This window comes from Gastrolobium bilobum, unplaced genomic scaffold (assembly GCF_033153095.1).
Source record: "Gastrolobium bilobum isolate Gb01-03AN ecotype WA unplaced genomic scaffold, APGP_CSIRO_Gbil_v1 utg11941, whole genome shotgun sequence".
In the NCBI taxonomy this organism is placed as follows: domain Eukaryota; kingdom Viridiplantae; phylum Streptophyta; class Magnoliopsida; order Fabales; family Fabaceae; genus Gastrolobium; species Gastrolobium bilobum.
Window position 1 is genome coordinate 235,699 of NW_026898164.1, and position 27,279 is coordinate 262,977.

Genomic DNA, 27,279 nt, shown 5'->3' on the forward strand with positions numbered 1-27,279 from the left:
ATAAAGTTTATCCATTATTACTAAAGCTTCTTTTGCCATAACATAATCTAGGATAGATTTACCCAGATTCAGGTCTCCCACCATTTAGAAACTAATTAATCTCGTTGTAGCTATTTTCTTTCTTTCCTTTTTTCTTTTTGGTAGGTTATTCAGTTTTTTATATTTAAGACATTAAATGATAAGTGAAAATTCATAAAAGCATTCTATATCTACTGTTTATCCATAATTACATAAATCATTTTTGGTATAACAATTCAAGGATGGATTTTAGCCAGATTGCAGATCTTCTAAATTAAATTACAAAAAAACAAAATCCTTTCTATACCAAGGAGCACCATAACTCGTCAGTTATTATTTAACCAGTATAATTTCATTTATATTTAAAAAAAAACCTGTTATGTTATGTCAACTGAAATTTAATAATTGTGTACAATCTATAACCTACAAATTCTAATAATGAAATATTTATATCTGAATTTATATTTATATTATATTTAATAGTTTCACACTTTCTCTCACCCCTCCCTATTTTTTCATCCCTATATAAATTAATTTTAAGGAAAACACTATATATAGCCATGGCTGTGTTGCCCAGGTGATGACCAAATGAGGTTAAACACCTTCCTTATTCTCAGTTTTGTTAAATATAATTTTTATTCTATCTATATATAATATATTATTCTAAATTTTATATTATTCTTAATTATCAAATCAGTTATAATATTATTTTGAATGAAATTTATTGAATAAATTGTTAAAGACTATTATATGAAAATGATTTTGTTTCAAATTATAAGAAAAAATTCATAATATAGTTAAGAATGAGCTAAATATGTGTGTGAGCAGGCGTGTGTGTATGTGTGAACATAAACTATATTGGTCATAGTTTTTCCCCCTTTAAATTGTATATAAAAGGTTAAGAAATGCATGTAAATTTGTCTAAAAAAAGTGAATTGTTTAATGTGTCAAATAAATATAGTGGTCTATATGATTATAAAGTTAAAAGTGTATCTAGAGATTATTTCATTCAGAACATTTTTTATTTAAAAAACAAAACAAACCAAAACCGGTTAAATTGTAATTACATGTACAAAAGAATAAAACACCAATAGAAATATATACATACATCATTCACTACTCTTCCATACTTCTCGCAAAAGCTCATACCGAACAACCTTACGGCCTCCTTTTACCACAGCAAAATTTTTCTTAGATGCAAGTGAGGAATCATCCATGCCAAGAGTAGAAAGGGGAGAATCTAATTCATCAAGTTCATCATCACTGGTATATAACTTTTTGAGCACAAATGACCCACTTCTTAGTAAATTTTGGGTTCCCACTTCTTGTAGCATGCCCACAATTGAAGAAGCTGGAGGTGGTCCATAGAATGTGGAACAGGCCGTGCATGGAAAGCTTGTGATGGAACCTTCATCATCCTGAATATCCTTAAGTCATGAAAATCCACCCCCACCACAAAAAAAAGAAAGAGTAGTTTCATTATTTGCTTTTGTTATTGTTGAAAGGGAAGGGACTAAAACAGTATAGAATGTAGACATTGCAATTACCCATTGACTACACCATAGTTATTGCTTATATTCACTGAGGAATGAAAAGCATACTAAAATTCAACCAACCTCGTTGTTCAAGGCCTCAAGAACAGCATCAGGGATAGGTCCTGGGGAGAACTCGTCGGGGACAAAATTGTTGAAAACATGTCTTATCAAGGATATACCAAATCTAGGGCATACCTACGTAAGTTTTTACATAATAAAAATTCAGAAATAGTTTCCCTAAAAAATAAAAAAATAAAAACACAAGTCAACAAACAAAAAGTTTGACCAACCTCTTTTCTCATAGACCCATCTGCAAGCATTTCAAAAGGAAGCATCATCAGATCACTTAATGCATTAAGGAGATGGAAAGGTTTGGAGGGTGGTTCCCGTTTTGGGTCATCATTTTCATTGCTATCTTCATGAGAGTCACTATCATCCATGCCAAATAAATCTGAAAGCCATCTTGACCAGTTACCAACCTGAGTAACAGACAATGAAAAGTTAACCAAGAGAACGAACATCACAAATCCTTCATGGAACTACAACCAAGCTTTATCTCAATAGGCCAGGTTGACTTACGTAGATCAATCAACAACATTAAGCTCTATTACAAACCAAATTTTCAGTAAAACCATTTACAGGAATGTCATTCTAATTAGTTTCTCAACTTCTCTAAGGTCTTTCTCCACCCTTTTTAATTGGACTAACTTCCTTATCCTCTTTTCTCACTGAAACCTCTACTGGTCTTCTTGTCACACGGTATCAACTTAGGCGAGTTTCCATCATCTTCTCCTCAATTGATGCTACTATAACTTTCTACCGGATACATTCATTCCTAATCTTTCTTTACTTGTGTATCCACTCATCCAGCTCAGCATGCTTATCTCTGCTCATACTTATTAATCTCGGATAGCGGCGCGTAGCGGTTAACCCTCCAAACTGCTATAGCGCTATAGTGGGTAGTGTTACATCGCTACTTGCAAAGTGTACGTGTACCTAAGTGATACACTAAATTGTACTCCACAAATATAAAACTTAAAATATGAAAATGTGACATAAAAAGCAAATTTGAAGGATCTCAAACTCAAACATAAATGATTTCAAACATTAAAATTCAAATCATAAGCAAATTGAAGGAATTAAAGTTTCAAATAATGTAACACCACAAAATAAAGTGACAAAATTAGTCAAAATTCAAATTGCCACTTAAGTGAAATGTCAAAATCAAAGAACTTAAGGAACTAATCATAATTGAAATCATGAACATCCAAATCTTCATCTGCACTTTCACTTGTATCTAAGTTGTAAATCTCTTCCTTCTACGACGAGAACACTTTTGCAGAAACTACTGTAGTGCCGCAGCAATAGCGCCGCGATTCAGCTGCAATAGCGGCCGCTACATCCGCTACACTTTGCCTGACCGTCGCGGTGCGGTTTGTGGCGGTCGGCCACTGCACCGCAACGCAACTCCGCTATAGCGCGCTAAAGCGGGGCTATTCACAAGTATGTCTCTGCTACATTAAATTTTGCTCTTATTAGCACTTCATTGCCCAACATGCACTACCATAGAACACGGCTAATTCTATAAGTAATAAAACTTATTTGATTTTGTACCATCATGCCACAAATTTACAAGGACAACGTAAGGAGTATGTCAAAGCAAAACTTCAAAAACACTCATGTTTTAATTTTATTAGTTATAGAATTAGCCATGTTCAGTGGTAGTGCATGTTGGGTAATGAAGTGCTAATAAGAGCAAAATTGAGTGCAGCAGAGATAAGCATGCTGAGCCGGATGAGTAGTTGCACAAGGAATATGTCTAAGCAAAACTTCAAAAACACTCACGTTTCAAAAACACTCTAAATCAATGTTAACTATGCTTCAAAGTTCAAAAGCTTTGAATTTTTAGTGTCTTTCAAAATTTTAATAAGTTTAATGAATTCAAAATCACACTCTGGAGAAATGAAATTTGTTTTTTAGAAGAAAAAAAACTCTGCAAATTGCTATTAAATATTTCTGAACTAAAAACAAAAAATAAAAAATTAGAGTTTGTATCTAACACCCATCCACAACCTTCCACTAGCATTAGTTTATTAAGACTCAACAACTGACAGATTGTTTTTTCAATAATTCCGCCAAAACCTAATACGAAACTTTACATCTTTGATCGGCTATCAAACTTCCTCAAAGTCATCCTAATGCATATGATACAGAGGAAGCATGCGTTGCAAGTAAACATATATAAAGTGGTGCATGAAACATTTGGGATATAGGACACAAATCAGAAGATTATGATAAATCTTGTGCATTAAAAAAGAAGAAAGAAGGTAAAGAACAAAAAAAGTTTCATCACTCACAGCATTTTTCAGTTGCGCACCAGCCCCAAAGCCTGATTTTCCAGCTGGAATAGGAAGAACCTTAGAATCACTAATGGGATCAGATATAGGATCCGTGGGCATCTCTTCAGCTGATTCACGAAGAATAGCATTGAACATTGCCACATCAAGTCTATTAACTAACTGCTCCATCACCTACAATCATAAGAGTCCTATTTCAATCAGGCTGCATTTCAATTTTTAAGTTTTAAAGATAAGAACTAAATAGCCCATATTATCATTAAGAGAAAACAAGAACATGTACAAAATCTATCCAACTTGAAAATTTTCAAGAATAAACCAATGGTATGACCAAGTGTTACGACTCGTTATACCTCAAACACCTGGCAGTTAGTCAATTAGTAGTTGTGGTTGTGGACTATTCATTTTATTGAGGGCTTTAATTACAGCTATGGGTAGTTAGTAACACCCTATTAGGAAGCTAGACAGTTAGATGTATAGGAGGAATTCACGAAATGTGCATAAAAGGGCATAGTTCCCGTTGTTAGGCACTTTTGGCTGAATTAGTGACTTACTGAGTAGCTTCTCAGTGTGAAGGGAATTCTCCCTTGTGAAGAGCATAGCTCTTGAGTTTCATTTTTCTTAATCAATAAAGTTTTTCCTTGCATCTTCAATCTTTTCCCTACTCCCCATTCAATTTCCATTTTTCAAATCCCCAACTGTAACACCAAGTCTATACATACAAACTATTAAGCAGAAGCAAATAATAAAATAATGAATGGATGGAAAAAGCCTATGTTTACCGCAACAATCAAGAATCACATCAACCCAAAAGCAGCAAGTCCCCGAATTGTTTTTATCTCTAACAAGCCCCTTCATCTTGAAACATAGACAAAGCACACCTTATATAAAAATTCAATTTATATGAAGAATAGGTGTGACGAGGATTGAAGTTATGAACACATGGTCAAAGAGGCTCTATCCCATGTCAATGATCAAATCAAGAAGAAGCTTAGGATGTCAGGTGTTGGCGGCTTGGCGCGAAAATGGGGTTTTATAAAGGTTCAAGGAATGAATGAACAACAGGATGCAAGTGCAGTCTATAAGGGTGTTCGTTACCATCTGCCTATATAATAAAGTACAAATAGTCAACTATAAAAAAACCAATCAGAACGCAACAAACACACAACCAGCCATGGATAGAAAACTCAATGCATATGTTGGTTGTCAAAAATAAAAATTAGAGAGAAACAAAATTAAGATATTCTCAGGTTTGGATTAGCTTAGCTAAGCTCAAAAAAGTATAATGATATAAAAAAGCAAAAACAGCAGTAAGCCTAAAATACCACCATATTCACAAAGCATGACAGAAGTTGCTTTAATATTTTCTCCTACCTATTTATTATCTTTCTATATTCTCACTCAAGCACAACACTTCCACCTTATGGTTTTAATCACTTTTAGCTTTCAATTTATGCTCACTTGTCTGTTCACATGCACATCAATACCCCTTTTTTTTAAAAAAATGAAAAAAATAGAGAATATAGAGAATAAATGATTTTATGATCTTAAATAAATACCCACTAACTATAACTTCCAACATTTCAAGATAAGTATTAAGCATCAAAGTGACAAAGTCATCAAGCCAGGAATTTTGCATGATTATAAAAATATTTGTACATCTACATCTATACACATGCATAAAAGCAGAATATAAGTATGAATCCAGCATTGCAACACATTGTATCAAGATATATCAATGTTAAATTGTACCAATCTAGCTATCACAGGCAAGCAGCCACAGTCATGTCCTCCAGCTCGAAGAGGGCAAAGCCTTTCACAAGCATCCTTGAAAGCTCTTTTCCATAAATCAATAGAAAAGCTTCCTTGATCTTGATCACCTATTCCATATCTCCTCCCAGAGATTTTCCTAGAGCTAGAGCTCTTAGCAGCTGCAGACTGCATATACGGAGTCAAAGTCTGGGGACAACAAACACCAAAAAGTATCAGCAAAAAATACAAGGGCATTCAGTTTCAAATCAAAGTGTTCTGAGAGGTGATCAAGAAGCAGAAGAAAAAGGAGGAAAAAATAAAGGGTTGATTCAACCTGCCACCACACAGATTCAACGATTCGAGAGAATATCCACGCTTCAACCTTTTCCAATGCAACTAAAAATGTTTCTGGATCCTCCCAGCTATGAATTTTTTTTTCTGCATTTTCTTTTTCTTCTTCAGGAAGAGGGGAACCATTTCCATCAAATTTCCTATTGATGCATGGACCGTCACCAAGGTGTATATTTTCAACTCCTTTGCTCACAATTGCTCTCAGCAATATTAAATTTGAGAACCAGAATGTCAACCTATTCATGGTTAAGAAACAATAAACTAAGAACTGGTACAACATGCATGCACATAATGAAAAGTGCGCAGAGGTCTTTTTGAAAACGATGTTAAATCAACCAGACTTCAATAGATGCAACAACAACCAAAGCTATTTTTAATTAATCCATTTGATCCATTTTTCTTATTGGAACCTTTGTTGGTCTTCTCCTCACATGACCAAACCACCTTAGGAGAGTTTCAATCATCTTCTCTTCAATAGGTGCTTCTCCAACATTCTCACAAATACATTTATTCCCAATCTTATCTTTTTTGTATGCCAAAACTTCGACAGACAAGAAAATTTTATAGCTGCTTTTCACAGATAAAGAACATTTACTCCATATATCAGAACATAAAGTTACTTTCTTAGGTTCAGCTTTTATCAAATCTATTTTATGCTGTTTAGATCCATAAGAACAAGATCATCAGTTAAATACTCCTGAAATTTTATATCATTTCATTATACTTAGAAAGTTATGAAATAAAGTTTTATATACCTTGGAACATCATTTCCACATGCTTTAGAAACCAAAACAAAACCAGAGATAGCAGTCTGAGCTGCACTAGCTATTTTAGCAGGGGAGCCAACACTACAAGCATTGAAATAGAATCTAGAAAGGCGTCGAGCAGGTGCATGGACCTTGTTTGATGAGCTACCATGTTCAGCAACAACTGAATACATCGAAACTTCAAGAGCAGCAGCTTCCATCAGCTCTTCTCGAAGCATTTCAACTTCAGCCTTCAATTCAGTTTTATCATTAGGAAAGCTTCCATTCAGATTAATTTTGTGACAACCAGTACCAACATGAACATCATTCAAAATATTAATTTCCTCCGCCTGATCTAGGGTCTGATTCCTGATGAACAGTCCATATCTCTCAGCAGATTGTGAAGGAAACGTTACATTTGTCACATCCTCTGCTTTATCATTCATCAAAATATTTGTAGGATGTTCATGTGATTTTTCACTTAGTAGAAGAGTATCACTATTTAATTTTCCTTTCCTTGTAGAATCATCACCAGAAAAATTATTAACAAGTTTATTTTCCAAAAGCTCATTCCTCATAGTAAACTGTTCTTGTCGTTTTCTTCTCTTGTCCATTTTCTCTTTGTCCTCCATAACTCCAGCGTTAGAAAAATTGCTAACTCTCTGTGGATCATAATTGTTATATCTCTGGTCTCTTGTGCTATCTTCTTGAGTCACGCTATCCTCTTGACTCACTTGAGATTGGGAAGATCTTTCAAATTTTGGTTGCATACTTGATGAAATGTATGAAGGGGAAGATATGGCTCTGACCATATCACCCTTAGTGACATTTTGCTCACAGGATTGTTGAATGATTTCTCGAACTTCAGAACTTGCATCAGCAACCTGGACACTTCCCTCAGAAATTTTAGGTAAAGAAGACCTGCCATTTGCAGCATTTCCGATATCTGAGCACAGAAAGACAGATGAAGAGGGATATTTGAAACTGTTGAACTTTGTGGATTCTTCATCGTCTGTGTTTCCAAGTAAGCTAGAAGAAGTACTTTCCGAGGGTAGAACAAATTCTCCATTATATCCCTTTGATCCTCCTTTGCTGATTTTGATGCAGTCTGAAATCAAAATGGCAACAGGCTATTAACATGGCAGAAACAGCTGCATTTCTGTATAAAATATTATTTGTCTAGATATCAAATAATCAATAGAAAAATTGCATCATCTGTAATGCGTTTACAATTTTACATAGTTCTATCTAGTCCCTTCACTATATATCTACATAACATATAAAAAGGATAATGTGTCAACACATTCAGAGTTCAAATATTTGATCAATTTATACTGGATCTAAATTGACAATTACAAACCAACCTTACAGGTAGTTGATATACAAATGTGCCATGAATAAACAAATATAGGATAATGTCATCTCATCTCCTGAATATAGTAAGACCAATGGAACATGAATTCCAGCAAGATACAGCTAAACACAACAAGCATGTTGATGTATATGATCAATGCATATTTTCATACCAAAAATAAAGAGAAGAAGAATTAATTAATACCATAACCAAAAGTAAAGCATCATAGCAGTTTTTGTTGAGCAAAATCCAGCTCAATACGGCGACAGCAAGAATTTGAGGTCAATTACTACCAAATCATAATAAACAATGTCCATAAAATGTAGAAAGTAATCCGTTTGCTAAAGTGACAATGATTTGATCATTTTGCATTAAACAAGAATAGTACATAAACAATTTTAGTACTTTTTAACTTAGAGGGGGCAAACCTCCTGTCTTCTCTGGAGCAGATCTGATACTTTGCAAGGAGGTATTTGAAGGAATGTCATCAATGTCATCATCAGTAAAAGAGGCAATTTCATTATCATCATCTTTTAGTGACTGTGATACAGATTCAGTTTCTTCCTTGTCTAGTGACAATTCTTTTGACAAGCTGCTGGTTGGTGATGAGCTGGAACACTCTATATCAAATGGCTGAATATTAACATAAAGAAATGGTTGGGTTGAGTTTCTGAAACTCCTCTTGCAGTTCAACACAACGTTTATGGCTTTAGTTTCCTTAATAATTCCAGAATCTGCAAGGTTAATTGTGGCTGTTCCCAATAGTTGACTTTTAACTGTCTTGTCATACAAGTAAAATTCTAAGCAGTTCTTCTGGAAAGTCTCACGGTGTTTGCCTTTCTTGGATGCTTCTCTCCACAAAAGAACTGAAAGCCTGAAAGATTCATTAAATTCGATTTTTCCATTGGCAGAACTGGAAGCCAGAGACCCAGAATTTTGATCACCATTTTCCCATTGCAGTAACACAGATTGAACAGATCTCAGTGATTGTGAAGGGGGCCATGGCTTGATCTCCTGAACATGGATGATGTAGTGAACTTGGATTGAGACACTTTTTCTACTCTTTGATCTTATTCCCAGAACCATCTTCACAAAATATACCAGTGCTATTCTTGGTGGGTATGCTGACCCACTCTAAATGATGAAACCTAAACACAGGACAAGAATTAGAGAAAAAATGAGGATGTTTCAAAACATTTCAAACGTACTTAACTGATAAATTATTTTAGATAAATAGATGACAAAAGGTGGAAAAAAACATCCAGCTTTGATTTGAAGAGTAATATGAGAACGTGAGAAGGTCTCCTTATTAATAATAATAATAAAAAATACATTAAAATTCAAAATACAAAACAAATTGTGAAGCCAGTGAACAATGCATTCCTATTAATCAGAAAAACAGAGTGAGACTAATTCTTCTTCTTTTAGTAACAAATGAAAATTCAGAATACAGCATAAACATCAATGAAAAAATATTTAAGAGGAAGAGACAAAAGCTACAGACCGGAATGAGGTAAGAAAGAAGAAATCTAGATGGAGAAACACATTCAGATTCTAGATTCTAGAAGAAACAGCTTAATACATACATGCAAATGGTAGCAGACAAGCATAAACAAACACTTAAAACTTGACAAAACTCAACTCAGCAATAACCAAAGTGATCAAATGAAAACAACTGTTAGAGAATAAAATAATACCAAATAATTATAATAATAACCGACAATTAACCAAACCAGTTAATTAATGCAATTCAAACCCAGAATGAAGGATGAGATAAAGATGCTAACTTGGAATGAGATCAACAAAAAAGAGGACCAAATTGGGCACAATAAAATTGACGTAGGATGGAGCCCATTTGAGAAAATAAAGAAATAAATAAAAAAGAGAAACTGGCGCGTGTAAAGGAAGAAGATGGTGATGAAGAAGAAGAAGAAAGTGATAGTGATTGATTTTTCAATTGATTTGAATGAATGACGTCAAAGAAGAATAATGTGGGTTGAAAAGGCACAAAACTGAGAGGCTAAGAAAACGAAAAGTAAAAAAGGGAATACATACATACATACATGATACATACAAGACAATATGAAAAGCATGTCCTTCGCACACAGAGAGGGATACTTGGAAAGCGCCAATTACTGGCTGGCCCACTCTGACCCCACACTCACATTCACATTAACCACTCTATAATTCTATTATTTTCATCTATAACTCTTAAACTTTTATCGGTGTATTTGGAGAGGCTCAACCTTTAGTCAGCACTGTTCTCCGCATTCTGGATTAGTCTCATAGCCGGCTCAAAGAGTCGAAGCTCGTGGGGATACCGGAGGGAGTCAACTCGTCTCAAGGAGATAATTAGGGTTGGGTAACTCCAAAAAAGAATTTTAAAAGATTTTAGAGTCAATTCAAATCTGTTGATATTCAATCAGGATCTTAGACAAAGGAAAAATAATCATGTGGTATTAAAAAATTTGACGATTTTAATGAATTTTCTATTTGTGTAGATTTCACGAGACTTTTTAGTGAGAAATATAAATAGGATGTCTCTCTTACAATCTCACTCTAATCCCTAGAATTTCTTGAGATTTTCTCTATTGCAGTGTCTTCGTCTTCTTTTGACAATGACCCGCTTGAAACTGGGTTTCGTCGTGGGAGCTTCGTCAAATCTCAAAAATAACATATTTTTGAGCGATTTACAACACAAAATAACCCAAAAATAACAACTCAATAAGATTTTAATCTAACTCATCTCAAAATAGCAGATTTTGAAGCAATTTTTTAGAATTTTTGAAAGTTTAAAAAATGATTTTTCAAGCTACTGGTCATTATTTTTTTTGGTACAAAAATGTGTGATTTTTGTATTAAAAATAACTTAAAACAGTGGGAAAACAATATGGGAACAAAAAACCCCCCAAACCAATTTTCATTTTACATCAATGAAACAAGATCAATTTAAACAAAGATTGAAACTTTCATAATATGAATCCTATTTTTCATAACAATACATTCATGAACGAAATTCTTTTGTTATAGGAAACGATTTCAAACAATTTTTGTATCAATAGATCACTACAACTTGTTTTTCAAAACCCCCAAAGCAATTTAAGGTTTCAATGTATCGATTGAAAATAATTTGAGAAATTTTTTAAACTTTCATATAATAAAACCCAGAAATTCAAATTCAATTTTTTTTAGAATACTCCATGAAAACATGCATATGATATATGGTTAGAAAACTCTCATCATGTAGAACAAAATCCTCAAGGTTTACAAGATTAATTGCAAAAAAATTCCAAACGAAAATTTATAATGAAATTTACTATTTGGAAAAATTATATTATGTTTTACTTTTTTTATTAATTTCATTGCATTTCTTTGTTATCTTTTTTTTATTGACTCTTGTAATTTTGAATGTTTGTTAAAAATTCATATGGTTTTTTAAAATCTTATAAATCTATATTGTCCTTTCAAATCTTATACATTCTATTAAAATCTTTTAAAATCAATCTTCTGAAATCTCGATTGTAAAAAAACGTTTTTAAAAAAAGTCTTTAAAGTTCTTTTAATTCTGAATACTGTTTTAAAATCTATAAGATTTTTTATCTTAATTTTTTTTTTAAAACCTTAATCCAATACACCCCCTAATATTATTGTATAATATTATGTAGTATGATGTACCACCTTGCTGTTCATGCTCTTATGTATTTTATAAATTTCCATCATAAAATATTTAAGAGATCTTCAATACAATGAATATTTGTTTAGTGACGGTTTGTTTGTTTATGATTTGGTTGAACGTGTGTACGTGACACAATGTTCAATTAAAATTATATATATAGCATCATTTAATATATGTGTCAAACTGATTAATTTATTGTGCGTTGATTAATTTATTGAGTGTGATAAAACTGTATATTAAAATTATATAATAAATATTGGAATATATTTTTAATATGATCAAACTGATTTGTCATATCTAATAAGGAGTAAACTACGAATATTATACTAATCTCTTCTCTAACCTATGTTCGTCCAGCATTGAATTAGTAAAAGGGAGAGATAAATTATTTAATATTATACTAGTTTCACGTCAAATAACTAAACAAGAAAGTTCGTGATTATTAGTTAACCAGTCCAATTACCAACTTTTAGAATTATGGTGGGGACTTGAGTCCTGGATCTTTTTTATACCAAACCAACCAATTATCTTTTTGAGACAAATAAGTTTATTTGGGTATTTTCATAAGTTTTGATTTTTGAATCAGCTATTAAACTAATGCCGAATGCAAATCGAAGATTAAGGTCTTATATCTCTTCTCAAGATGACATTGATGGAGAATCGAACCGAAGTCTTTAACTATCTACTCAATTTCTCTACACCAACTGAACAATTAAATTTGATTATTTATGATACAATTAACTTTGATTTTATGGGAATTACCTACGAGTACTATACAACCAAGAAAATGGGTTAAAGCTCTTTAACGTGGTCAGCTCTTTACCACTTTGTGCGCTAACTCGGGATGAGAGATTAGTCTTATGGCTATCGGCTGTGAAGATACCCGGATGTAATCCAAAAAAAAAACCAAAAAAATGGGTTAAAGCCCATACTGTTTTATTTAAATTTCCATTTGTGTTATTTTTCTCTCAATCCCAATATGAATTGCTCATAATTTCTCATCTTATCTTTCGATTTTATTTTCTTTCTATTTTGTGTAACAATCTTTTGATTTTCAATTGTTTCTGATTTTCGTTGAGATTATTTAAACCATTCACAAAATCGATAAAAACTTCAATATATCGGAACTCTATGCTCCCTTTTACTAAATAGAGAAAAAAAAATAGACTTAAAGAAAAATATAAAAAAAAAAAGCATAGGTCAAAAAGAAAAAAAAAATCATATTTAGTAAAATGGAGCACCGAAAGTTTTTCTCCACAAAATCCACCCCGTGATTTTCTCCTTTTAAATTTCTTCTATTTTTTAATATATTTATCTATTTGTCAGTTTAACTATATTTTCTTTTGCTTTTAATATTCATCTGTCTATTGTTTGAACTCGATAATGTGAATTAAACCCAAAAAAGTTGTGCAAGGTCTAAGAAATTTCTGAAGAAATTGGAATATGAATAATAACGAAATGAAACGGCACTCCAATATGTTAGAGCAATTGATTTTAAAAGAAATAATTGTTTAAAACTGTTCCCGAACATGTTATACCTTAAGTAACCTTTGAATGTTAAATTTTTTTCTATGTGCTGAATGCTATTTGACAATGTTATTTGAGATACCTAATTTTTTTCTAATTTTATCATGGAACAAGTTATTCTACCTACTTTTATTATGTCTATCCTTTTAATACCGTTAGATTATAATCACATCCAACGGTAGAGATTTGTGAAATAAAATAAATTATTTTTTTCCTTTCTTTTTCCTCGGTACCTCCCACACCTTTTCTCTCTCCTCTTCTTTCTCCATAATTTGTTTTACTGTACAACAAGTAATTCTAAACACCAAAACCAAGTTTAAGAAAGAGATACTTTCTCAACCATGGAGGTCTCCACCCTCATTCGCACCATTCAACAATTTAGAGGTCCCTGATCCAAAAATTTCCCTTTTTATTTATTGGATTTTCTTCATTTTGTCGGTGATTGGAATTATGGGGATGAGGCTGCATCTTTTTGCTATCTCTTCCTTAAACTTGGTTTAGGAGTTTAGAATTACTAGTGTTATAGTAAAACAAATTATAGAGAAAGAAGAGGAGAGAGAGAAAGTGTGGGAGGCAATGAGGAAAAGAAACGGAAAAAATAATTTATTTTATTCCGCAAATCTCTACCGTTGGATGTAATTATAATCTAACAGTATTAAAAGAAGTAGACAAAGGTAAGCAGAATAAAGATAGGTAAAATAACCTATCTCATATTTTATACTACAAATCTCCAACGTTGGATAAGATTATAATCTAATGGTGTTGAAAAGAGTAGACAAATTAAAAGTGGATAGAATAACCTATCCTTTTTATCATATTATGAGTTAATCGTACAAATGATTTTAGCATCTTTAAACTCAAAAACATTTTTTTTCTTAAGAAGTTAGACCCAACCAACTTGGCTTATTCTTATAAACATTTCGTTAACACTATGTACTCATTATTACGCATTATGTACTCTAAGTGTATTTAATAATTTCACTTTTAAATGTAATAATTTATTTAATAAATTTCTTAAATGATAAATTTATCTCCCCAACCCCACCAAAAAAAAAATCACTACGGATCTTTTGGTAAAAGTTGATATGACATTTTCTCTTCACTATATAACAAACATAATAAACACAATTAATCGTGATAAAATTTGTAAGGAAAAAAAAAAAAAACATGAAAACAATGAAAACTGGGAAAAAAGAAAAGAAAAACTTAAAGATTTTTTTACAGAAATTAAATTTGATAGGGAAAATTCTAGGAAATGTGCATATGAACAAGAATAACAAATATGCAGCAGCTCGCACCCTGTCCGAGGCACTTGCTATTCTTAGTTTCTCACAAAACAGATTTGAGGGGAACCTCTCTACAGCAACACTATTAGACATCTACCCCCAACAAGGCCTCTTCAATTGTGTTACTGCTTTGCATATTCAAGAGTTAAGAGTGCACAGATTCATTCTTAGAAGCACAATCATCCATAGCCTTTTCTTCACCTGCAGTTATGATATCTATTTATGACTAACACCAAATGCAAGAAATAGCATATGCATTATTATGAAGATATGCAAAAGGTTGTTATGTAAATTAAGATTTATAGTAGGACACAAAGATAGCTTCACATGAAAACTCTTTCTCAATAATACATTATAATAACAATAAGTTTTTCACAATGCATTATTACTAACATTGATGCTTAAACAGGGAATGCTAATATCATTACAAGAGACATCAACATCCATTTGCTTGAGTAAACCAAATTAATTAATTAAATGAATAGAAAACAGTACTGAACCTACCTAATTAATTTCAGAATGGGGCCTCAAGTGATTCTTCCCATACATCTCCACTGGCATTTGATAAATCTTCACCATCTTCTTCCATAGAAAGCCTAATATACTCTCTGTGTGCAAAACGATCCCACTCTGTCAAATTTGGATCCTCACGTTCCTGAACAAAATGGCCCCCCTTGTAATCAGAATTTACTAACAAAATTTGCTAAAAGCCTTCATTGATAATGAAATAGGATCTAAAACTTGCTTCTACCTGACGTATGAGAAATGGATCACGAGTCTCAAAAGCAATAAACTTGTTGAGATTGAAAAGAATATTGAAAACATTTCCAGAAAGTTTGCTGCCCTTCACATCTCGTAATGTGATATATCCTTCATTCTGCAAACATAGAACAGTTACCACTGGCTATACCTGCAGATGAATGAAACAGAAACAAGAAAAAAGAACAACCAAAGATGTAAGAATAAGAACAAAGGAGAGACCTCTGGTCCGATCATATCAACAATCTGACACAATATATCTTCAAAAAGCACTGGCTCTTGGGCCATGCACTCCATCCGATGTAACTGCTCCTCATAAAAGAACTGCATTTCATTTGGTGTCAGCACTCCATTTCCATCCAAATCTATGCATTTGAACCTACAAGAATTTAAAAAAAAAATTAAAAAAATCTTAAATTTCTATTTGAAAGCTGAGGAAGGGAGGAAAAAAAATTGCAGCTAGTGAAATTCAGAAAATGTGACAGACGATGAATCTACATTCTAGAATTGCATGGAACCCTCCAAAAACTTTTTAAATTGTGACTATTAGCAGTAAGCTCCGATGGATCTAAAACAAAGACCCAATTTAAATTAGGCATGGACAGCAGGCTTATGCAAGTGCTGTGTTGCTTAAATTAAAGTATGTTATGAAATGTGGAAATTGCTGCATATGATGGTGTGCTGTTTATGCATCAGATCATGTGACTTTACCAAAGACAAAAGATTATTTACACCAAAGCCAAACCTTGGCATATTATCATAACTAAATAAATGGACTGATGAACGGATAGAGAGGTATTAGACAATAACTAAAATTTTATTTTTCCATGATGAACCATAAGTGACGATTATAAAGAAAAGGTGAGCATCAAGTTATACAATTTAACATTAGCATGTTATATTGACAACATGGCATGATAAACAGGCAATAAATTAGAATGTCCCTAATATCCCTAAGAAACGTGAACTGCCAAAGCCATCCATAAACTCTATATCCTGCCATTAACAACATATATTAATGCCCATCAAACCCATCACTAGTAGCTACTACATTCTAGGACATTGTCCTTAGTTTAGACAGGTCAAAGGCATGATTGCTTGGCCCTTATTAATCAGTATACAGCATGTAATAAAACTTTAAAATTGATAATACTGACTAGTAAAAAGAATGCTTGAAATTATACGACATGTCAAAATCTCAAGAATCATGATTTAATAAAATTACCAATCGAACAATTACAATATGGAAGAAGAGCAGAAAATATCATGATTACAATATAAGGAAAGAACTAAGAGAAAGATCCACAAATGAAGTACCTATGTTTTGTAAAACAGCATGTGATATCAGTATTAAAGATGTTTTAGACACATTACAGGGGGAATTGATATCTTCAGACCCAAAGAGACCAACGTCAAGTTTATTTTTTCATATTAATAATTTAAAAAATTCTCCGTATAAATCAAACAGTAAAGAAAATAACTTGCTTTCATTTATTATCCAAGTTGTCATATATCAGTCAAAATGTATGATTTTCTATGCTGCTAAAATAATCCCCAGTATTTGAGAAGTCCAGGAAGCATACCAGTATTCTAGACTAGGTTCAGATGACTTATCTTCCTCTGCAAGTATGAAATAAACAAAATCTTCATAATTCATCTTCCCTTCAACTTTGCTGGTAAATTTCCGTGGAACCTGGCACAGTTTAAGAATAAATAAGACAAAAGAAATTAAATTATAGAACTGATTTGATTTGATTTGATTAAGGAATCAATTTCCCAGTTTGGAACTCATTAAAAAAACAAAATTGAATTGATTTGTAAGTCTAATTCCATGTTTGAAATACCATAAAATGAATGAAACTCATTCTTTTAATTTGCTTTATTACCCTTAGAATATGCAGAGTGAGCAAACTAATAAGGGCAAAATTATCAATTCAAATAATTAAAACTATAATCAAATCAATTCCAACCAAATTACAGTGGATTTCTAAATGCACACAACTTAAATCAAAAGGACTTCAAAATCAAATTAATTTCTAGCTTATAACTTTCCAAGCAAAGAATTTTATTTATAAGTCAAATTAATTCCTAAAATTTGTTCCAACCACACAATATAAATTTTCAGTATGAAGCTTGCTATAGCCGTGCACGGTAAAGCTGAACTTGGCACACTGAAAAAGATGTAAAATACCAACAGACCTGGGAAAAAATTCTATCAACAATCCGATATGTAAGAGAATGATTCCCATATTTAATAAGGTTCTCTCTATCAATGAAAAAGTCATGATCCGTGTCGAGCTCCCAAAATTTGCAGTAAATGACATAAAAATGCTCATATGAGAAGTACCTGAAATTTCGTGAAGATAATTAAAGAAGCAAATACAAAAATAAACAAAAGAAAATTTAAATTCTATAGAAATAACTATATTGGAAATGAAAGTCAATCAAGTGTTTGAAATATATCTGGGATGATCAAATGCCTCAAGATTGAACATAGACCAAGTAAAACATGTAAGAAGCATAAAGGAAGGTGCTAGCGTATTTAAGATTGTTTCTTCGCACCAAATATTGATATAGGATGAAGCTTTTTTCTTGGCTTCTCTTTGGTGTTTTGCTTTTTTAAGGAGGTTATAAGAAAGTTTTGACCCCGAAAACTAAAGGGCCATAATTTGGGTGAAGGATTCTGGGAGATTGATTGCTAGTTATGATGATTAAATGTTCCTGTATTATTCCTCCAGCAGTTCATATAAATCGAGGCATAAGCCAAAGGCAATTGATTCTATTACTACTAGGATGATTAAATATTCCTGTATTTTTCCTCCAGCATTTAGTATAAGTTGAGGCATCAGCTGAGGGCAATTGGTTGTGCTTCAACCTGAAGCCTTTCTATATTCTCTCGCTCGCTCTATCTAACTCACTGCCAAACTTTTCTTTTCTCTATAATTTTTAAACACTGCTCAGGGCTGCTTTAAGGGAGTTTCTCTCTTAGATATCCGAAGATTGGGCAGCTTACTGCATTTTTAATTTTCCTTGTAATCATGTTTTTAGCCTTCCCTGTTTTAGAGAAAGTTCCATCCTCCCCTCAGTTGATTGTCATCTCTTTTCTATAATATAAAATTTCTTCTATTAAAATGAAAAAATAAAAATAAAGGAAGGGAGATGTTTCTTATTTCCGCAATACAAGGGCAAGAAAAAAAACAATTCAATAATGGCAAGGAGCAAGATCTCTTTCTCTTGGCAAAATCATTATTCTATAGGAGTTCATGCTAACAAACATTAGCAGTAAATTTCCAGGAATACAAGGTTAAGCTTTCAGAAAAAAAAAACTAGTTGACTTTTCACACATTGTCAGCTAAAAGCCATTACCTCAGAACTTTGTTAATATCCTCTTCCTCATCTACATGCTGCATGGCATCAATTAGGTTCCCACGTTTCAATTCCCTCAGGGTAAGTCGGCCATTTCCTGATCTATTCATGTAGTAAAATATTCTGTGTATGACGGTCTCAGCTGTTTAAGCACAAAACATGTAGCATTAATACCTTAAGAACTTTTTGATAACATAAAATAAGAAGAATCATTAGATATATGATGTAGAAAAAGAATGGTAAACAAGAAATATGTTAAAAAAACTGAAATTCTGATGTTCAAGTTCAGTAAGACAAAATTTCCGGAGACATAATATGCCTTACATGGCAACTCTATGATCCTAATTCTACTAAGATGGCAACTGACCCAGACATAAGACTCTTGAAATCCCCAATTATATTTATATCAGCTTAATATAATTATCATAAAGATCATCCCCTTATAATGAATAAATAAAAAAAGGAAAGAAGTAGACATGTACGTGTTTGTATACACACACACACACAAATACAGCAAGCCTAATCTTCGAAATTAGTTGGTGATATAATCTTGCAACCCTAGTTCATATTTTATCTATCTTTTTTTTTACTCTCTCTTCATAGATGGTACCTAGAGCTGGTTTCTCAAAGGAACCCTAGCCACCATCAGCTCTGTAAAATAATAATAATAATAACAAGAAGAAGAAGAAAGGACTCAGAGGTCTCTTCAAAGATGCCAAATACCCTCTCTTTAGCCTCTAGAAGGCAGATTGACAACCACAGATGTGGTTTACAGCCAGATCATCATTTGTTCTCATTACAGATTGCACAGAGAGTGTCTTCCTAAGATCACGGCCTGATTTGAAACAAGAAAGCTTCAAATATCCTACATATTAGGCCAAAATGGCTTTTTAGGTTGAGTCCAGGTGTTGTTTTGTTTATTTTGCTCTGTTTTTGGAGATTTCAGACAAAATATAATTTCTTGATGATTGATGGCTGGTGAGTTGCTATTTGATGTGGGGCTGTTGATTTCTTGATGTGACAGTGCTGTTTTGTTCTTGTTTAATGTTTTGTTGTTGTGCATTGGTATTTTTATTGAGATTTTCCTCAAGTATTTGTCGAACTAACAGAAAAAAAAAATCCAAAAAAAATAAAATAAAATACTGTGGGAGAAAGTACAACTATGGCAGAAAGCAAAGCAATGGAGTTTATTACTAGGGTTATGGTTATTACTATTGCATCCAAAATCATCCACACAAAGTTGGAGAGTCACAGTTCTAACTACATGCAGTGGAAGTTTATGGTTGAAAGTTGAAACAAGTTTTGACACCATGGAGAGGATGAACATTTTGCAAAGCGTTGAGTCCAAAAGATGAGAAGACTGCAATGGGTGATAAAAAAAATGTTGGGACTTTGAATTATCTGTATGGGAGAACTCAGGATTGGATCATTCATTGTAAAACAGAAGGGCAAACTCCAATACACAAGGCTTCCCAACTTTGCAAAGGTGGGGGTAAGGGCTGATTTTACGCAGCCTTACTCTTCTATTTTAGCAAAGAGACTGTTTTTGAAAATCCCAGGTGTTTACCTATGGTGGGAGCAGCAATCTAAATAACATAGCATCCTTGAACATAGTTATACTTTCCTACCTAGTTACATTGCCACAAGGACTGCAAGTGGGTTAATGCGATGAAAATGAATTTTGATAGTTCTATTGCAAGTTTGAGTTACAACAGACTTAAGATATGCCTATACCTATACTTTTATCTTGTAGCCACGTTAACAACATTTTGTCTGTTAATTTCCTTTGTTTTCTAGCAATTGGCCATTTTACAAGAGTAGGATGTAAAGAATGCATTCTATCATGGCCACTTATTTTACAAGTAGCATGTCAGCCAGCCTGCATTCCAGCATGCCCATTGTGAAAGCAGAGAGTGGGAAGAAAAAGCAAAAACCAAAGGAAATCATTTTTATTTTTTTGTTAAAAGTTTAGATTAGAGTAGACACACCCCCTGTAAGGTCAGGGAAGACCACTGACCCGATTGAGGATTTAAAGTGGGAAGTGGGATTATATATCACCCACCAAAGAGGGAAACAAATTAGCTAAGAATTGAACCCAAGCCATGGCTAGCGAAATCATATTTTAATTGGAAAGCCTTATTGTCAGACATACAATTAGAAATTAGCCCAAAAATAAAATACCAATAACAAACATTCCAACCTGTCTAATCAGAATTAAAAACTCTTGAAAAATATTAGGCAAGAATTGTGACCTAGAGATCTACTGATATACCAAAAGAAACAAATTTAAAAAAAACAAAAACAAAAAAAAAAGACACACAAATTTATTAATCTAAATAGTATGGTCATACCATATCGTTCCTGAAATTCAGGCGTGCTTTGCAAAAACTCCAACCCAGGATGAGCAGACAAGAGTTCCTTCAAGACAGGTTTGAAATCATCCTACATCCAAAATAGATAACGTAAATGCAATTCTAATATGTAAAATTTTAGCGAGTACTTGGTAATTCATGTAGAGAGATAACAAATAGCAAATCGACTTGAGAGTAAGGGTACGGCAGCCTATTAAACAAAGCAAACCTGTACAAGGTATGTTCGATATGGTGGCTTCAGTATGGTATATATTTGTGTGGCTAAATCCATAGCTAACATATTGCCCTGAATCCAATAGTCAATAAATTGATCCCTACAATATATGTTAAAAAGTAGAGGCATTGTTCAACAGCGAGTAACATCAATACCAAATGTTGTACTCAAACAGCTTCATAGTAAATTATGATATTTAATCTGTTCATTATGAACCAACTACCCCAAAACTTAAGCTATTATGTGAACACACATGAATAATTTTGTATTATATCTCTCACATGCCTCCTCACGCAAGAGCCCTTTAGGCTTGAAGTATGGACAATACACATACCTACCTACCTTGTGTTGAAATTCAACTTCCTTTATTAGAAGAATGGGGATGGTAAGGATCGAACAGTATATCATTTGGTCATAGAGGCTTTAATACCATGATATGAACCAATTATCCAAAAAACTTAAGCTGTTAGGTGAAGACACATGAATGAGTTTATATTACATTACTAACACTGTTAAACTTCTATTTCTCTATGAAAGTCACACATAATTCATTGAGATAAAAGACATTTTGCATAAAAAAAAAAAAATTGTAATGAATTTCACAGTGGAAAGCTGAAGGGGATATTCACCCCAGCTACATGTTGAAAATAACTATAGCAATACATCTCAGAACAAACGAAAAAAATAACAGAAAATGTAAAACACTGAACAACTATCAAAAGGATCTTACAAGCAAATTACTCTTTATGCCCAAACGATATCTAGGAGGTACTTATGGGGGTCACAAACTAGTAAGTGGTATAAAATAAATAACACTGACCAAGTAACAAGAAAATGACTTGTACAAGCAAGGGTCCACTTGCCTCTTCTTTTTTAAGAAAAATAATGTCTTTTGATTAAAAAACATGTTTAAAATTTTTTATAATAATTAAAGTACGCTTTTTTCAAAAAACAAAAACAAAAACCTAAAAAATAAGTTTATTCTTTTAGTGCTTTTCTCATAAGCTAGAAAGAGTAGTTTCTGAGAAAAGACAAAAAAAAAAAAAAAAAACTCTAAAAAAAGTTATCATAAAAGCACTTTTTTTCAAAGTTTATCCAATCATTCCCTAAACTTCACTACAGTCTCAAGAACAAATCAACAACAGCATATGTGCCATATACTCCTCCAACTATATGGGCCTTATAATCCCTACATAGATTTATCCAGAGAAGTACCGCAGAGAACTAACTTGTACCCAGGTTAGTTCTTTTTATTGGTTCGTGAAGCACACATAACAAACTATCATACAACATAAATGTTATGATTTAGAATATAGGTTATGGGTTGATCTAAGGTTAAAATCTTTTTCTTTCCTTTGAGGGAAGGGATGGAACTAGTAAAAATCTAAAATTCATTAAACAGCCCCAACACCCAAGGAGCATAACCGATTCATCCAGCAAGTTAACACTTTCAACAGCTCATTCTATCTGCAAACATCTGGCAGCTCTATTTTTCTAATCATTTATTTATCAAATGTAACAGAAATAGTATATACAAAAAATTTAGATCTAAATCTAATAAAAATTCAGAATTATTCATCTTATGCAATAATCTAGTTAGATAGAATGATCCAACAAGAAATGTGGTACCTTGTTATGGTTCCACTAAAATTGACATCAATCTTTCTGAAAAGAGCAGTGGATAAAAAGGAGGGAAGTTTGCAGATCTCTTTCGTAACAGACTTAAATTCTGCAAATTAGAATACAAATTTACAACAAAAGTTGAAAAAGAACAAGTATTTCTCTAGAAGAATCTGTCATAATTGAGAATATAGAACTAATTAAGTCACAAATATCATGATCTCACCATGTAATTGTAGACCATCCAAATGGCCATAAAATCGATTATCAATCTCAAACAGGAAATGCTCTTTCATTTCAATTGGAGGTGGACGTCCATTTTTGAAGTAGAACTGCAAGCACATTCAAAGTTTAGCTAATAACTGTGAAACAAGGAGTTAATCCTTTCTAGATATAACCCAAAATAAAGTTTGGAGAAAAAATAATAAAGAATTACTTAAGACAATAACAAATACCTGAGGAATAATCTCCCTTACAGGTTCACTGACTAATTTTAGTGGAGAACCTAATGAAGAAGGACTAGTTCTCTGTTTCATGGTACGTGGGGAACCAGATGAACTGCGTGGAGAAAGTGGTGGTGTACTCCCAGCAGGAAATAAGGAAGGTAAAGAGTTGCTTGACAGAGTATTTGTATTTGTTGAGTTTTCAAGTGCATTAAAAGGTGCTCCTGCCTTTGCATCAGCAAGCAATGACTTAACCTGTGTTTATAATGCATCAATGACAATATTAACAGATGTAGCTTGAAAGAAAGAAACATAAAATACATCTAGAGGAATTTAAAAAAAATTAAAAATGGAATGGTGATGTTTTGGAGAGGGCAACACAAAATAGATTAAAACATGTCTAGTTCTAGTACTGCATAATTAGGAACTCTATGGTCATGCTATTAAGGGTCTGTTTGGATGGGCTTTAAAAAAAAGGACGTCATATTTCAGTAGTCATTACATCCCGCATTTTTCAGGTTCATGAATTTGAATGTTGTTTTTTCTTTTTTTGTTGTTGACACTGATCTTTCTCTAGTTATGTTATTACTCATAATAATAATTATTTTTATGTTTCTTCGAAGAGAAAATTAAATTTTCTTTTAATATGTAACTTCTGCTTGCTCTTAAAAATCTAAATTTAACTAAAATATGAATGGGTTACTCCTTCAGAGTCCAGAAGAAGTCCCAATAAAAACTTAATATTTAGCAAATCTTGCATAATTTAATTTAGTTTAATTTCTCTTCACAAATTAGGGATGTAAGTGCACTTTGCACCCTATTAGAGAGAATTGGTATATACACCAAAGCATCACCACTTGGAAAACCTCATAATAACATTGCCTAATGGCAATTAATAAATGTTAGTACCTAAGCCGGTTCCTGATGAAATACAACCATCTAGAAGCTCCAAAGTATCAATAGAAGCTCAACATTATAAGTATTCACCTCACATGATCTAGCGTGAAAGCATATCAGCACAAGCACTTTATAATTCCTAAACCATAACCTCTCTATCAGATGATGATTAAAATGAACACAAAAGAGCAGTTGTTTGTCTATTATCAGAACATGAAAATTATTCAGACTCATAGATTCACTTGAAGTAAAAAACGATTTTCTACGCTCCAAAAGTCATCTTGAAGGTGGAGGAAACTGCCAGAACTCTCTCTATAATTAAAATATTGAAACAGAGATGATCTTTTCTACTGTTGGGTCATTGGAGTCTTAAAGTTCCATCAAGGCATTAACATTAAATAAAAAGGGGTATTTATATTATTTAAAATTATAAAAGCAAATCTGGATAGTACGAATTCCCGAGATCAGACATCTCCGTCAAGTGGCAATGAACTAGAGGTTACTACAGTACACTCAAAAGGAAGGACAGGAATGCTTAAATGAAGACCAACAAGCTATTTACAAAAGAGCATATTCAGAACAGTAGATGAATACAAACGGAGTTTTAGTTGCAATCATGTAGCTTAAGAGATTCATAGGATCCAGTAGAATAGAAATGACTAGTCATTCACAGATTAAGGATTAAAACCTCATTATAATAATACAAGGGATTCTTTTTTCCTTCTACAGAAGTTTTCTATCTTACTTAACAATGTTTCGGTCTTTCCCTTTCAAACTTAAACACCTCTGGTCAAATTTTAGTTCAATTGAGAGTGTGAATAGCCAAAATCATTCATTCATATAAAAGTATAACTGGTTAAGTTCAAATCAACCGTGTATGTACCAGGCGACAAGTATCTGGAAGCGAAAGCCACTGTGAGAATAGCTCCTCAGCAACATAAGGACTCGATTTCAGTGCAAAAGGAGAAACCTCCTGAAGCTGCAACATATCTGGGTCCAAAGACACCAACTCCCTAGTTTCCTCCACATCCATCACAACCCAATTCTATTCTACCTCTCATGCACCCAACAACCCCAATTTTCAATCACAAATTCACAACACCACAAAAACCCTAAACCCCACCTCTTCAACAATCGCTATGATTCTTCCCTCTATCCTTCTTCCACCACTTGGGTCAGCAAAACCCAGTTACCAAGCTGGCAACTTTCAGCAAAAAACAATCATGGGTAGCCATGAACTACGAGAGAAGAAGAAGAACACAGAGGGCCCTTTTTTTGCTTCACTTCATTCGAACACTTGAATAAAACTAACACGACCCGGAATTGGAAATTCCAGGGAATTTGAATCCAAGGGAGAAAAGAATGGTTTTGCTGAGAATCAGAGAGGGAAACTTTTCGAAGGGAAGAGAAAATTTGACTGTGAAATAGATGAAAAAAAAAATGAAAAAAAAAAAAAAAGAGAGAGAGAATAAAAGGAAACCCTTGTTTGGTTTCGAGGTTTGAAAAAGAAATGAGAAAGAGGCAATGGAAAAACGGTAGTGAAGAATGAGAAAACACAAGAGAGAGGTAAAACAGTAGAGAGTTCTATTTATCTGTTGTTCTGTGTGCTATGCACGCACTGTACCAACTGAAACTGCCGAGACTGAGTGTCAATAATGAACGAGTGATTGCAAAACTGAATGAGTTGGGGGAATAATTTTGAATTTTTTTCAGGTGGGAAAAATGATAAAACTATTTTTTTTTAGCTTTAATTTAGGGCTTTTTTAAAAATGAGAATGGAAAATCTTAAGATGATTTATATAAATAATATGAAAAATAAATATTTTAATCTTTCATTTTGAATTTAAACTAACAATTTTATTACTAATAAAGAAGTGACCTTTCAATATATCATAAGCACCAGGACTTAACTCAGAAAATAAATAAGGGAACTAATTCATGTTTAGATTTTACTAATTTCCAGGATATAATCAATTTTTCCAAAAAAATTATCGAGTATGAATGTTTTTACACCATAAAGTATAAGAATAATTCTCAATCCAATATTGGTTTGGCCTACCTACCCACAAAATACTTCGAGTAAATTTGGAATCCCTGCGAGTAAAATGATGCGTCATTTAATTTAGAGGATTCCGTAATGTGGCTCGTTGCTACCAGCTTCTTACCCTTTCTGCATTACAATTATTGCGTCTGTATTGGGATTTGATGCATGTCTCAACATAAGAACCACGATTCGCATTTTAAACAAATGATTAGTGTATCAGAGTCTTGTTCAAGAAGAGGCAAAACTTACAATAGATCTTCAAATCCATATTTTAACGCTTGTAGGACTTTATAGCACAGCACCAAATTAGAAGTATTTCCTATCAAGCCTACCACAAGTGTCATTCCTCGTTTCTCTTAAACACCAAGTCTTGTAAATTCTGCTTGAACTGTTGCACGAGCGTCAATGCACATTATAGAACATAGAGAAGGATTTGAGGTAAAATACTGTGTAATCAGCCCACAGATACAAGAGGGGATAATCAGCACGTACAATGAGTAATAGCTAAAATATTATTCATTATACACGTGCTTCAAATCATTTAATTCTAACAGGCATAATAGTCAAACTGGCTAAATGCAGAGCAACCTCTTCTCTTTCTCTTATCCATAATTGGAGCCAACGATTCCATTCCCTCAATGTACATTAGAAAGAAATAGTCAGGTACAAAATACGCATAGAAAGGGTCCAAAACTAGCAAAGCATTTTTGCAGCTTCTTTTCCTTCAACAAGAAAAAGAGAATGTATTTATTACAAGTTGCCATATATTAACAAATTCCTAATACAGTATATCTTCATGAATGGGTCCATGCTGAAATAATCATGGAAGAACATCTGAAGAGGTATAAGAGGAGTCTGCCAAAGCTTCATGAAGAAATTTCGATGAGCTTTTAGCCTTGAATGGACCCAACATTGGATGGAAATATACAGAGTAATCAACAAGCATGGACATCTCAAAGGAA

General features: G+C 33.0%; 2 protein-coding genes across 6 annotated transcripts; both read right to left on the minus strand.

Annotated features, from left to right (window-relative positions):
* Positions 1-1,051: 1,051 nt before the first annotated feature.
* On the minus strand, positions 1,052-9,255 carry LOC133313429 (uncharacterized). 2 transcript variants are annotated; one of them, XM_061514804.1, is made up of 8 exons: positions 8,542-9,255; positions 6,769-7,867; positions 5,997-6,249; positions 5,663-5,869; positions 3,911-4,084; positions 1,844-2,032; positions 1,635-1,748; positions 1,052-1,436 (listed from the first exon to the last, which is right to left on the minus strand). In XM_061514804.1, the coding sequence occupies exons 1-8, from the start codon at positions 9,197-9,199 to the stop codon at positions 1,128-1,130; spliced, it is 3,003 nt and encodes a 1,000-aa protein (XP_061370788.1). In that variant the 5' UTR covers positions 9,200-9,255; the 3' UTR covers positions 1,052-1,127. The 2 variants fall into 2 exon arrangements, with proteins under 2 accessions (XP_061370788.1, XP_061370787.1); XM_061514803.1 differs by having other exon boundaries at positions 1,052-1,445.
* A 5,156-nt stretch (positions 9,256-14,411) lies between these two features.
* Positions 14,412-26,963, minus strand: LOC133313420 (serine/threonine protein phosphatase 2A regulatory subunit B''beta-like). Of its 4 annotated transcripts, XM_061514788.1 has the most exons (14): positions 26,941-26,963; positions 25,157-25,286; positions 23,389-23,631; positions 23,160-23,265; positions 22,943-23,042; positions 21,308-21,413; positions 21,079-21,169; positions 18,728-18,869; positions 17,561-17,708; positions 16,945-17,054; positions 15,584-15,740; positions 15,354-15,479; positions 15,107-15,257; positions 14,412-14,803 (listed from the first exon to the last, which is right to left on the minus strand). In XM_061514788.1, the coding sequence occupies exons 1-13, from the start codon at positions 26,961-26,963 to the stop codon at positions 15,117-15,119; spliced, it is 1,623 nt and encodes a 540-aa protein (XP_061370772.1). In that variant the 3' UTR covers positions 14,412-14,803; positions 15,107-15,116. The 4 variants fall into 4 exon arrangements, with proteins under 4 accessions (XP_061370772.1, XP_061370773.1, XP_061370771.1 ...); XM_061514789.1 differs by lacking the exons at positions 25,157-25,286; positions 26,941-26,963 and adding an exon at positions 26,337-26,405; XM_061514787.1 differs by lacking the exon at positions 26,941-26,963 and having other exon boundaries at positions 25,157-26,005.
* Between the last annotated feature and the right edge of the window lie 316 nt (positions 26,964-27,279).

What these genes read in the sequence shown, in the direction of transcription:
- LOC133313429 (XM_061514803.1), bottom strand. Translation starts at nt 9,199, where the DNA reads ATGGTTCTGGGAATAAGATCAAAGAGTAGAAAAAGTGTCTCAATCCAA. An exon ending in TTGAATCTGTGTGGTGGCAG is followed by an intron (nt 5,870 to 5,996) that starts GTTGAATCAACC and finishes TGTTGTCCCCAG; the next exon opens with ACTTTGACTCCGTATATGCA. An exon ending in GTGCGCAACTGAAAAATGCT is followed by an intron (nt 2,033 to 3,910) that starts GTGAGTGATGAA and finishes TCTGTTACTCAG; the next exon opens with GTTGGTAACTGGTCAAGATG.
- LOC133313420 (XM_061514788.1), bottom strand. Translation starts at nt 26,963, where the DNA reads ATGTACATTGAGGGAATGGAATC. An exon ending in ATCGAACATACCTTGTACAG is followed by an intron (nt 21,170 to 21,307) that starts GTTTGCTTTGTT and finishes TTTTGGATGTAG; the next exon opens with GATGATTTCAAACCTGTCTT. An exon ending in TTGATAGAATTTTTTCCCAG is followed by an intron (nt 17,055 to 17,560) that starts GTCTGTTGGTAT and finishes AAACTGTGCCAG; the next exon opens with GTTCCACGGAAATTTACCAG.